We start from the raw sequence: 12,237 nt of genomic DNA, 5'->3' as shown, positions 1-12,237 counted from the left end.
TATCTCTCTGGGCGGCTCTCTTTTTCTCTGCGTCTCTGTCTTCAGGGCCTCACAGCCTTTACCTTCCAGCCTATCTCCAGGAAACCATTTCTCCCAATTTCTAGCTGCCCTAAGGGTGAGGGTGGAACTAGTCACTGTGAGATGTCTCCTTTCTCTGCAGCCAGACCTCCCTTCTCCCCATCCTAGGGGACTGCCCTCCTCCCTTTAATTCAGCCAAGGCAGATTTGACTCTATTGTAAAGATAATTTACTAGGAAATGATACAAAAGGCCCCAAAAAGGACGCGCAACAGACGAGTTTGGCGGCTAAGTAAAGCAAGGCATGCACTGCGCCGTCCCCAGGTCTGTCTCGCCTCTGGGGACGCGGAGTCGGTAAAGATGGAGATGGAGGATAGGCACGTGGCAGCCACAAGAGGAGGGGAAGCGAGTATGGCAGGGAGAGAGATGAGGGCTCAGTGGAACGAGAAGACGGGGCGCGGGGAGCAACGCCTCGGCGCGAGGCTCCTCGCTCGCAGGCGAATCTGGAAGGCCGGGGGCGTCAGCGCGCGCGCAGGCGCAGCTGGAAGGGCCGCGGCAAATTGCCGAGACCAGAGCTGAGCGGCGTCAGGTCGATGTCCTCGGGCGCCCCCAGCGGCTGCAGCGAGAAGCTCTGCAGGATGGCGGTGAGAAAGAGGAAGAGCTCCATGCGCGCCAGAGACTCGCCCAGGCACAGTCGGCGTCCTGTGCGGGTGGGAGGGTGAGAAGAAGCCAGGAGATAAGATGGGGCGAGGGGCTCCACCCCCAAATTTCCGGAGGAAAACATATGAGGGTAACGGTTGAGGACGGCACAGATCCACCTATGTAAAGGTCTGGGAAAGCACGATTTCTGGGTACTTAAAGTGGGGATAATAATACTGCCTTATTAGGTTGCCGTGAGTGGTAAATGCAGGTAAAGCAATGAGAATATAGTGCTTATGTAGGTCTTACTATGTGCCATGCATTACTCTAAGCATTATACTGCTATTAGTTAGTTTAATCTTCATAACGACCCCAAGAGGTGGGCCTTATTGTTATCTCCATTTTGTAGATGTGGGAATTGAGGCAAAGAGAGGTGAAGTAACAGATCCAAGGCCATACAGCTAGGAGATGACAGAGCTGGGGTCTGGCTGCACAGCTCAGCTCTTAGCCACCACTCTTATAGCTCTTCCAGAGGCGGCACCTGGCACACAGCGGGCAGTATGCTAAGCTACCTATTATTATCCGTCCCCCCTAACCCCCCCCCCCCCCTTTTTTTCCCGCCCAATACTGAGTTAAACGGGAAAGATCTTTTTAGCCCGGTAAAGGCCAAAGCCAGGAAAACCTAGAACCACCTCACCTGCGCCACCCAGTGGAGAGACTGACAGGGCCGACTTCCAAGTTAATTATCAGCCTGCCTCGCCACCTCCCTCCACAAGGATTTTAGGCATTATCTGTCTCTAGGAGCAGAGGTGGGAATGAGAATAAACGTCTCTGCACATCCAAAGCTGAGGATGGGGTGGAATGAAGAAGTGAGAGGGTTTGGAGCGTGGACTTAGGGCCGGGGAACGCAAGTAGGAATATGGAGCCGGGAAGATTCTGACTCTTGACCCCCGCCCCCCGCCCCGGCTCTCACCAGCAGAGAAGGGCATGAAGGCAGGGCTCTTCTTGAAGCACCGATTGGCATCCAGAAAGTGTTCAGGGTTGAACTCCCGGGGCGTCAGGAACTGGGTGGGGTCGTGATGGACGGTGTTAAGGAGGGTGATGACATCCGTGCCCTGTGGGGGTGGGGAGGCAGAATCAGCGGTGTAGAAGGGCTGGGAGGCTCCCAAACTAGGATTTCCACTCTACAGGGCTGGAGGTCCTAGGGATTTGGGGCGGACCATAGGACTTCATCAGGGGTCCGGGAAATGTGTTGTGTTGTCTGGGGTTTGAGAGACAGGTGTTGGAAGCTGTGTTGTTGGGGTCTGAGACAGCGATGAGGATATACCTCCTCTGTGAGAGCAGATTTCGAGTCTTGGGGGGCGGGGAGAGGTCTCTTAGAACAGTGTGTAGGTACAGGGGATCCCCAAGATGAAGTCCCAGACCCTGGGGATTCTGGAAAGGGGTCCTAGGAAGGGGATCTATCATGGGGAAGGGGCCTGGGGTTCAGGACAGGGTCCAGTCCACTGTGGTACAGGATGGGGTCCTGGGAAAGGGCTGAGGTTCTGGATTCAAGGGCCCCAGATGTCTGTTGCTAGGGCTTGAGATGCCAGTTGCTAAGGCCCGGAGTGCTGATTGCTAGGGCTTGGGATCCTCCTCGCTAGAGCTGCAGGTGCTATTTGCAAGAGTCTGGGATGCCTCTTCCTGGGGTGCCAGATGACGTTTGCGAGGTGCTTAGCGCACCTTGGGCAGCAGGAAGCCGCGAAAGACCGTGTCCTGAGTGACGCGGTGCGGCAAGTTCATGGGGATGATGTCTGCGAAGCGCTGCACCTCGTGGATCACGGCATCTGTATAAGGCATGGCCGTTCGGTCCTCCAGCTCTGGCAGCCGCGCGCGTCCCACCACTCTGTCGATCTCCTCCTGTATGCGGGCTGGAGGTGGAGGGGGGAGCGTTGTGGAGGGTATCAGCGGGTTCCCCAGGGCTAGGAAGAGGCGTGTGCGTGTGTGTGGGAGGGGTCCAGTTAATACTTCCCTGTCGGGGCGCTGCTGCAGGGTTAGCCAGAGGCTCAGAGGTTGGGTTCAGAGATAAAGGTTAGGGTGAAAGTTGGATTTGTGCAAGGGCTCCTAGGGGTGGGGTTGTGTGGGCCAAGCTTCGAGGACCAGGCCCGCGGAGGGTGGATCGAGTAGAGGGGCTGTGCGCGAGGGCTGAGAGATCTGGGGCAGGGCAGGTGGCATGGACCCCGCTGGACTCCGTGCGGGAGGCCGGGGTTCCGGGATAGACCCGGAGGCGGGGTTCGGGGAGGTGGGGTCGCAGACAGTGCTGTGTGGGCGGGTCAGACTGCTTGGGAGGGATTGGGTTCCTGGGCCGGCCCTGCGGCCGGGGCTGTGGGGCCAGTCTTTGGGCGGGCGGTGCGAGCTGAGCTCGGAGACAGGACACCTGCTGTGTGGGCAGGGTCAGAGATGGGCCACAAAGCAAGACCACGAGGGCGGGGTCCGGGTCCAGGCACCTCGTGCGGGCTATGGGAGCCACGTGGGTGGGCTCGGCCTCCGTGTGGCTTTGTGGGTTTGGCTGTGCCACGGAGGTGTAAACAGGAGGCGGGGCCTATTAGGGAGGCTGAGCGGGGGGGGGGGGGGGAGGGGGGGCCGGAGGCGGGGCCGTGGTTCATTGTGGGCGGGGCCTAGAGGGGGCGGGGAGAGGCTCAAGCGGGTGCGGAGCCGGGTGCCCCATGGCGCTGTGGGGCTGGTCTCCCGGCCAGGCTTGGGGCGTGCGCACCTTGCACTTCTTGGTACTTCATAAGCACGAGGAAAGTGAAGCGCAGCGTGGTGCCCACGGTCTCGGTGCCGCCAAACAGCAGGTTATGTGTGGTCATCAGCAGGGTATCCATGTAGAAGTGGCTCAGGGGGTCCTGCTCCTCCTGCGAGGGTTGGGGGTGGGAATATGAGCCAGGGCCGGGACATCCTGCCCGGACCCTGACCGTAGGCTCGAAGCCTGTGCGACCCGCTCCCTACAGACCTGAACAATTGCTACTGGGTGCCAGTTCAGTCCCTCCTGTGTTTAAATACATTTCCTTAGGGGACCTGGGGAGCGCGCAAGGGCGGGGTTGGGAAAATCTCAGCCGAAGGGGCCACAGTGAACAGATCCTTAAGGACTTCTTAATGAGCTGTTAATTGGCGGTGGCCCCGAGTGGCTCCGGGCTCCAGTCCAGCAGAGCCAAGTGTTCCAGCTTCACTTGCTGGTTGTGGGGAGATCATACGCAATCCTGCTCAGCCGGGGATCCTTTTTGGTTTGAGGCAGGGGCAGCAGGTCAGAGCAGAGGTGGGACTTCCAGGCGGGGCTTACCTGTGCCATCTTGGTGAGGAAGCAATCAATGAAGTCCCGAGGAGAGTTGGGGTCAAGGGAGGCCTGGTGATCGCGCACGCTGTGGGCGATGAGGTCCTTCACGCACCCGAAGTTCTGGAAAAGGCGTCTGTGCGGCCCGGGCACCCAATCCAGGAGGCTTGGAAAGAGGTTGTACAACTGGGGATAGAGGAGAGTCGGAGGGATTTGGAGGGGCAGGCAGGGTGTGTGTGTGCGTGTGTGTTTGTGTATGAGTGTGTGTGTGTGTGAAGGGAATGCCAGTGGGGTCAGAGGAGATCGGGCAGGCAGGGACGGGGTCTTGAAGGGCGGCTGGGTTTTGGAGGTGCGGTGGAGGGGGTGTGGGCATGTTTTAGTCGTGGCCGTGTAACTCGGGGGCGGGGTCAGATGGGAAGGGGCGGGGCCAGGAAGGGCCAATCGCAGTCCCTTTCCTGCCCACTGTTTCCGCTTTGTCCCTGGACTGTGCAGACCCCTCTCCCTGTCCTCCGCAGATCCAGGCCTCCTGACCTCGCCCCAGGGGCTGCTCATGATTTGGAAGTTTTCATTGATGAGGCTTATAATGGTGAGCAGACGTTTGTCCTCATAGTCGAAGCGACTGCCGAAGAGAACGGAGCAGATGATGTTGGACACGGAGCGGCTCAGGAAAAACGTGGGGTCGAAGGGCTCGCCTGAGGGTGAGGGGCGGAGTGGGTCAAGAAGCGCAGCCCTGTAGACACAATGTGCAACATACCAGAACCCAGGCAGCGATAGCACAAGTTTGTACAACATCCAACTCAACGTGACTTGCAGCGCTGAATGCACGGCTCTGGCTGCCCAGCATGCATCATAACAACACCCTGTTTGTATTGTATTTGGCAATGCAACAGGCAGCACAGAACCATAACATCCTGCAGCAGGTTAACATCGATAATGCCCAACAACGGAACAGGCTGTTCTTGGCCACAGCACACATCACAGCAACACGTGGCAATCACCAGACATCACAGAACACATAACGTGTGGCAATGAAATACCCAGCATATATGACCCCAGTACATGCCAACACACACAACAACACAGAGTGACGTAATAGTGGGCCCAGCAACGTCCCTGGACACGGGAACATAATGACGCTGACAGATAATACCAGCATATAACTATATCACCCTGCACCACAACACACAATAATAATGCACAGCAACCCAGCAGAGAGCACAGAACACACTACATGTGATGTCACAACACGTACGATCAAGGCAGCGGAACAGACTGACACGCAGTGTACAGCAATACAACAACATTGGCGTGACAGCACACAACACAATACGATACCACGTGCAGTGCCTGGCAACACTACAGCCTCACCCAGCAATAACACACAGCAACACAACACCTAACTCGCAATGATCCCAAACCATTAGTGTTCCGGAGCTCTGCCAGCAGGAAGCTGCCTTCCTCCAGGATCCGCTCCTCAATGCTCCTCTTCCCCATTCCGAAGTTCCGTAGAATCTGGATGGAGAATTTCCTCAGGACCTTCCACCGGTCCCCATTGGAGAAGACGATGCCTGGGGATAAAGAGGGGGACCAGCTCAACTGATGACTTGTCCCCGAGAGCACTGCCCTCCGAGTCCCCTTTCCTGATGTTTGCTGGGAGAGAGACTGTGAGTTTGGGATCTCCCCTCACCCCCCTCCAGTAAGCCCTCCAGGCTGGGTCAGGTGCCTCCTTTGAGCTTTCAAAGGGCCCTAGGCTTCCCTTACCACGGTCCTGATCACTCTGCCTCTGTTTCCCCCAGCACAGACTTGATGACTCTGGGCTATCCTTGTGTGGTGATGGGGCTATCTCCTTCACTAAACTGTGAGGGCAGAGCTAGGGCCTGTCTTCCATTGTCCAGTGCAGGGCTCATCACACAGGAGGTGCTGGTGATTGATTATTGATTAGTGAATGCACAGACAAGGGAGAGAAGCAAGAACAATGGGCACTGGGACATTGGGAACTCATCCAGGAACAAGATAGACCCTGTTCTCTTCTCTCCCCGGACTCAGGGTCTTTGTCTTCACCTCCTGTTTGCTCCTGACTGGTCATCTTCATCTTTTAGGTCTCAACTTAGAGGTCCCTTCCTCCAGGAAGCCTTCCCTGGCCCGCCCTCCCTGTTGGCCCAGAGGCTTCCTCTAGGCTCCCACAGCTCCCCGGCTTTCCCCATCCCAGCCCTGGGTGGTCAAAGTCTGGGGATGGGGCTGCGTCTCCCACTGAACTGAGAACTGCGATAGATAAGGATGTGTTTATCTCTGATTCCTCTGGAACTAGCAGAGAGCTAGATGCTAAAGAAGAAAAAGCTATAGTGTATTGTCTTGCATTGTGTGCATTATCTCATTGACTTCTCATAACAACCTTTTCATGATAGCAGACAGAGGGTCAGAGAGGAGAGGCCACTTGCCCAGAGGTACATAGCTAGTAAGTGGCAGAACCCTGCCTTACCCTCTCTGCTGTGTACTAAAAATAGCTAATTAGATGGAAGCTATTTTTAGTAACAGAGGATGTAATATCCAGACATTTTCTTTGCAAAAGTAGCAAGGTGACTTTCTCAACTGCCCTGTCTCCACTTCCTTGCATCTGGTGTACCTGGACAGGTGAGGTCATAAGATCAAGTCCAGGGAAGGGGACATGAAGGTAGAGAAGGTGTACTCAATACACAATAGGTAAGTTTTTTACCACAGCTCTCCAGTTACAAATCTTGGGGCAGCTGGGACCCATCTAGTGAAGGGGCCAGCAGGAGACCTCAGGATTCTCTAGGGGGAGAAGAATAGTCCAGGATGCAGATCTCTGGGACCTCTTTTTCAATTAGAGCAGCTTTATTTCTTTTGTCATTTATTGGGCTTGTCATATGGCTGCCTGTGAATAAGAGATTTATGTTTAAAAAAAAATTGAAAACCATAAGGCTAGGTGATTTCCAAGCTAAAGGAGGAGAGGATATTGAGAGAGGATAGGTTTGGAGTTAGTGACGTGAGTTCCTAGATGGGTGGGAGTGGAGTTGGGTTTGAGATGGGCTGGAGATGGCCATGGAACATGAGGGGGAATTAGGGAGTTGATAAATTGGTTTGAGGTTGGTGATGGAGGTGGAGTTGGGTAGAATGAGGAGGATTGGCAGACTGGGGGTGAGATTGAGCTTGGGGTTGGGTCGATATGTGATGGGGTTAGTTTTGGTGATGGGAATGGGATTAAGGTTGAAAATGGAAACTGGGGACTGACAACTTCGATAGGTGATTAGGATAGAAGACAGGGCTGGGGCTGGGGAGAAAAATGACAGTGGAATTCAATTTGACTAAAAGGATTAGGATGGGGTTGATAATAGATTTTTTAAATGGAGATTGGAAGCAGATTCATAATGGGAATGAAGGTTGGAGTGTCATGTAGTCAGTGTTGCAGACAGAGGTGAGTGGTCTCTATGGAGTTGAGGTTGAAATGCGGAATATAGAGGTAGGGTTGATGAGGATTGGGTTGAGGTGGACAATGGGGGCTGGGGCCAGATAATTTGGCCACTTGATTGAGATGGAATTCCGATGATGTGGTTGGGCTAGAGTTAGGGATTGGGATGAGAATGGTGTTGGAGTTGGATGGAGATGGGGACTAGTATGGAAGTGAAATTCAAGATGGTGGTGGGGTTTGGGGGTGGGGAAGCTGGGACAGACTTCTCTCTAGACTAGCACTACCTGGCTCCATCCCATCTGATGTCATCAGCGAGATCAGTGGCTCTGAATGTCACCAAAATAGGGAGGGCAGTCTCCTATCCTTATCCCCTCCCTCAGTGTGGAAAGGATTGGAGGTGGAGGAGATGGGGAGCAGGCTTACCATTGCCCTTAGTGAAGTTGAGAAAGACGGGGTAGTCACCGCGGCCGCTGAACTCCTCCGCCTGGTCCACAAGGGCCTCCTTCACGGTTTGGTACCCGCTGAGGACAACCACTCGTCTGGGGCCCAAGTGTACTGTGAACACTGAGCCGTACTTCTTGCTCAGCTAGGGGTAGCAAGACAGAGGTCACGGGGGGAGGGGTGAGTCTTGGGCCAGAGGACCCCTCCCCTGTGTCCCTCACTCCTCACGCAAGCCTAGGTCTTTGCACCTTGGTAAGGGAGGTCAGCATGTTTTGGGAGCGAAGCTGCAGCAGGTTTCCGAGGAGTGGGAGGGGCCTGGGGCCTGGAGGCAGCCGGCCCTTGCTCCTTGAGCTGAGGGTCAGGAACAGGCAGACAAGAGCCAGGAGGAGGAGCAAGACGGGTGTGCTTATACTGTCCATGGTGAAGGCAGCTGCAGGTGTCTGGGGAGAAAAGTGAGAGAGGCCGGGGCTGGGGAGGAAGTGGAATCCTTTCACTCCTCATTTCCTTCTGGAACTTGCCTTCCCCAGACCCTAGAAATGGAGGCAGATGGAGAGAAGAAAGGAGATAGAGGCAGAGACAGGGAAAGGCCCCGGGGTGGGAGGGGAGAAGGAATAGAGAGGACAGGGGAGAGAAAGAGAGAGAAAGGGCAAGGAGACAATCAGGAAACAGAAGAAGAGAGACAGACAGTAAGAGAGACAGAGACAGAGAGGTACACATGGAGATAATGAAGGACAGAGAAAAATAGTGAGATGTCTAAATATCTGTAGATGTCTGCCATCTATCCGTCTATTCATCCCTCCATTCATCCATTGTCTATCAGGAGACTGACTCTCATGCAGAGGTGGCAATAAAGAGGGAGACATGTCGGGACAGAGAAAGACAAATCGAGAGCCAGAGATAGAGAACCAGACAGAGAGAAAAATCACAGAAAGAGGCTCACAGAGAGAGACACAAATAGAGAGACAGAGCTAGAGAAAGCCAGGAGAGAGAGATGACGAGACAGTGATATGCACTTATTGAGAGACACAGAGATGGACACTGAAAGAGAGAGAGAGTGAGAAAGAGACAGAGACTGAGGGAAGAAAGAGAGTGCGACAGACAGGAAAGAGAGATACCTGGAGACAGAGAGACATGTAGTCAGAGAGAGAGGGAGAGAGAAACAGAGAATGTTAGGCAGAGTCATGCAGAGACAGAGACCAAGACAGATGGGACAGAGAAGAAGGGCAGAACCAGAAACAGAGGAAAGAATCAAATGTTTTAAACACAGGGCTCACATTCCAGAGATAGATGCCAGCCACTGGGTGAAGCACCTGTGCAGAGACCCCAGTGCCCAGCCCTGGCTGGGAGCTCTGAAAATACTTGCCAAATGAATGAACAAAGTCCCAGAGAAAGCCCCATAAAGACAGAGCCAGAGACTGTGAGAAGCCTCGGAGGAGATGACAAGAGAGACCCCAGCCAGTCCTAGAGACAGGGAGATGGAGCTAGCTACCCCCTGTCTTGAGAGCATCGCTTCCTCCTTTGTGACTTGCGTTCCGCCCTTTACCTGCCAAGCCACAAAGGCAACTCAGGTGTGTTTTGCAGTGTGTTGGCTGTGGCCACTTCAGCTGTGTGCCATGCAGCTCTGGGTATGCCTGGGGTTTGAAGGCTGCTCTTAAATCATTTCTATCCATGCCCCTTGGCCCGCATTTCCTGTTCCCCCACTGAACTTGAATCTCCTCCCACTTCCCCGCCTTAACATGGGTCTGCTGTGTGCTCCAGCCAGCTAGACTGATGTCTTGGCTGGGTGCCATGCCTTGGGAACCACTTTTACCCTCCTGGACTGGCATGTCCTGCAGGCTGACCTCAGCTCTCTCACTGTGGTCAGTGGTGGTCCTTTGCTCTGGGGTGGGGCAAAGGCTTCTCCATTTTTGCCATTTGGGTCCCTGGGTCTGGTTTTGAGGCTGGTTTGGCGTTGTGGAGCTGTCGCAAAATGATGGCCCAGGGAGGGGGGCTGAGTTTCTTTGGTGTTTTGGGCACTTGGTTCTATTTCTCTGGGTTTAGGTCCGCTTCTGCCACTGACTGGCCCTGTGTGACCTTGGGCAAGTCCCTTTCCCACCCTGGGCTGGCGTTTTCTCCTTCTCTGGGAAACTGCTTTTCACAGTTCTTCTCGTCCTTCTGTCTGTCTCTCGCAGTTTGTCTCTGAAATTCTGTGTGTCTCCCTTTGCTTCTGCCCCTGAATTTTCTTCTCTCTCTCTCAGTCTCTCTCTCCCTCGGTGTCTCTGAGTCTTTGCGTCTCACTCTCTTGCATTTTCTAATTCTCCCTGTGCCCTTTCTTTCTGTCTCTCTCTCTATGTAAGTCTTTCTCCATCACCGCCTCCTCCCGTCTGGGTGTCTCTCTTTTTCTTTCTGTGTCTCATGCCTCCATGAGTTAGGCTGTGGAGGGCAGGACTGAAGGCAGGCAGAATTTGAAGGAGAGCTTGGGAGATGGGTGAGGCAGGTGGAAACCCCAGGGAAAAGGACCTCAGGCTTGAATGAGGTTCTCCCCACCCAGTGCCATACACAATCCTCTCTCTGCCTTCCTAAGCCCCGGCATTGTCAGCTCTTGGCTCCTGCTCCAGGAACTGGCCTCGGTTACTCAAATCCTGGCCAGATCAGAAGGGCAGCTTGCAAAAACCTGGAGCTGGGCCAGGACTCCAGTGGCTGGGTGTTGTATGGAAAAGAGGTCCCCTGAGGCCGAGGGTCTGGGAGGCCAGGTGGAGGCAGGTATCCCCACAGGTCCATGGGTGCACACCGTGTTTGCCATTCCCATGGGGGTAGGGGAAGAAGTGATTGGAGGTCCTGGGGAATTTGATACCCCAGGTCCCAGGCACATGGCGGGTTGGGGAGTGGGGCTCATGCCATTGTTTAAGTCCCAGAAAGACTGGTTAGGGCAGGTTCTGGAAGAGGGGTGAAGGCTTGATTATGGGATTACACACCTCTGGTTTCCCTTGGCATCTACCAGTGCCCCCACCCCAGGCACCCAGTACTGGATCCACCCTAAAAGTTACTTTCCCCTGACCCTGGAACTGGATTGAGAGGGGCCTGATGGGACTGCCTCACTGGAGAACCCGGGGTTCTTAAGAAGGGGAGTTTTAAGGGGCTTTGAGTTCTTCTTGTGGTCTGACTTGCCCTCCTGCTACAGAGGAACATGGGGTGGGAGGGATGTATTGTAGGGTTTATCAACCGTGGCATTGTTGACATTTTGGGCTGGATAATTCTTTGTGTAAGGGGCTGTCCTGTATGTAGTAGGCTGTGTAGCAGTATTTCTGGTCTCTACCCACTAGATACCCCTATGCTCCAACCCCCATGTATCTGCATGGCCCTCACAGTCTTATCGAGCCATTCTTCTCAGAGTCCCTTGGGCCAGACACATAGGGGAGCGCTGTAACCATATACCACAACAGCAATAGAGAACACAGTAGGAGTGGCAAAAAGGCAATAACACCAAAGAACACTTTCCACCACAGTGAAGGAAGGGATTGAATGCAAGCAGAGACCGGGTTGGTAGACAATGCCTGAGTGGCTTTTTTTTGGTTTTTGAAAACCAAAAATGACTCTAGACATTATTGAATGTCCTCTTGGGGGCAAAGTCAACCTGGTTGGGAAGCCCTGGTGCAATGAAAGAAAACGAAACATACCCAAGGGGAGCCGAACCCCCCTCACCCCTAATTGGCCACTCCTTGACCTCCAACTCTTACACGTTTTCCTCTCCCTCAAACCTCCAAGACCTTTTCCTCCCACCTCACTCTCTATTGATGACCCCATTTTTTCCCCTGCATTTTCTCCCCAAATCCCCCCAGTACATAGTTGTATATTTTAGTTGTGGGTCCTTCTAGTTGTGACATCTGGGATGCCGCCTCAACATGGTCTAATGAGCGGTGCCATGTCCGCGCCCAGGATCCGAACCGGCGAAACCCTGGGCTGCTGAAGCGGAGCATGCGAACTCAACCACTCAGCCACGGGACCGGCCCTGATGACCCCATTTCTTACCTTGTGAAGAAAATAGCAGCAATCAGAAGAGAGCTAGCTCATTCTCCACCACCACATGTGCCTGCCTTCCAGCATCTGGACCACATATGCAGTCTTCTTTCCTATTACACTGGCTGGGCACCTGGCATAGGTGAGTCAGCGCCTCCCTGGTGACACCCTGTCTGGCAGCACCTCCAGCTGCTCGAGCAGTATGGCATAGGTTGCAAAGAGACCAAAGAAAACACCCAGAGACTGTGTGTGAAACATAAGGGTTTGTCGTGTCTTACTTATGGAGAATGTCCAAGAGTGGCTGGCTGGACAGAGTTGTGCACCTGCACCCACTACTGTGAACAAGGAGGGGATTACTTCTATAGGCAGGGGAACAAAAGGCTCTGTGCTTGGCAAAAGGGACTGTCC

The 12,237-nt window shown here is 54.2% G+C and overlaps 1 protein-coding gene across 2 annotated transcripts; it reads right to left on the bottom strand.

Annotated features, from left to right (window-relative positions):
• Positions 1 to 229: 229 nt before the first annotated feature.
• LOC124251314 (cytochrome P450 2F5) lies at positions 230 to 11,973 on the bottom strand. 2 transcript variants are annotated; one of them, XM_046684002.1, is made up of 10 exons: positions 11,842 to 11,973; positions 8,082 to 8,301; positions 7,816 to 7,978; positions 5,384 to 5,533; positions 4,497 to 4,657; positions 3,975 to 4,151; positions 3,408 to 3,549; positions 2,378 to 2,565; positions 1,629 to 1,770; positions 230 to 718 (listed from the first exon to the last, which is right to left on the bottom strand). In XM_046684002.1, exons 2-10 carry the CDS (start codon positions 8,250 to 8,252, stop codon positions 537 to 539), a joined length of 1,476 nt encoding a protein of 491 aa, XP_046539958.1. In that variant the 5' UTR covers positions 8,253 to 8,301; positions 11,842 to 11,973; the 3' UTR covers positions 230 to 536. The 2 variants fall into 2 exon arrangements, with proteins under 2 accessions (XP_046539958.1, XP_046539957.1); XM_046684001.1 differs by having other exon boundaries at positions 8,082 to 8,273; positions 11,842 to 11,972.
• Positions 11,974 to 12,237: the final 264 nt, after the last annotated feature.

This window comes from Equus quagga, chromosome 13, assembly GCF_021613505.1.
Source record: "Equus quagga isolate Etosha38 chromosome 13, UCLA_HA_Equagga_1.0, whole genome shotgun sequence".
NCBI lineage: Eukaryota > Metazoa > Chordata > Mammalia > Perissodactyla > Equidae > Equus > Equus quagga.
This window is presented reverse-complemented; position numbering and strand designations above follow the sequence as displayed.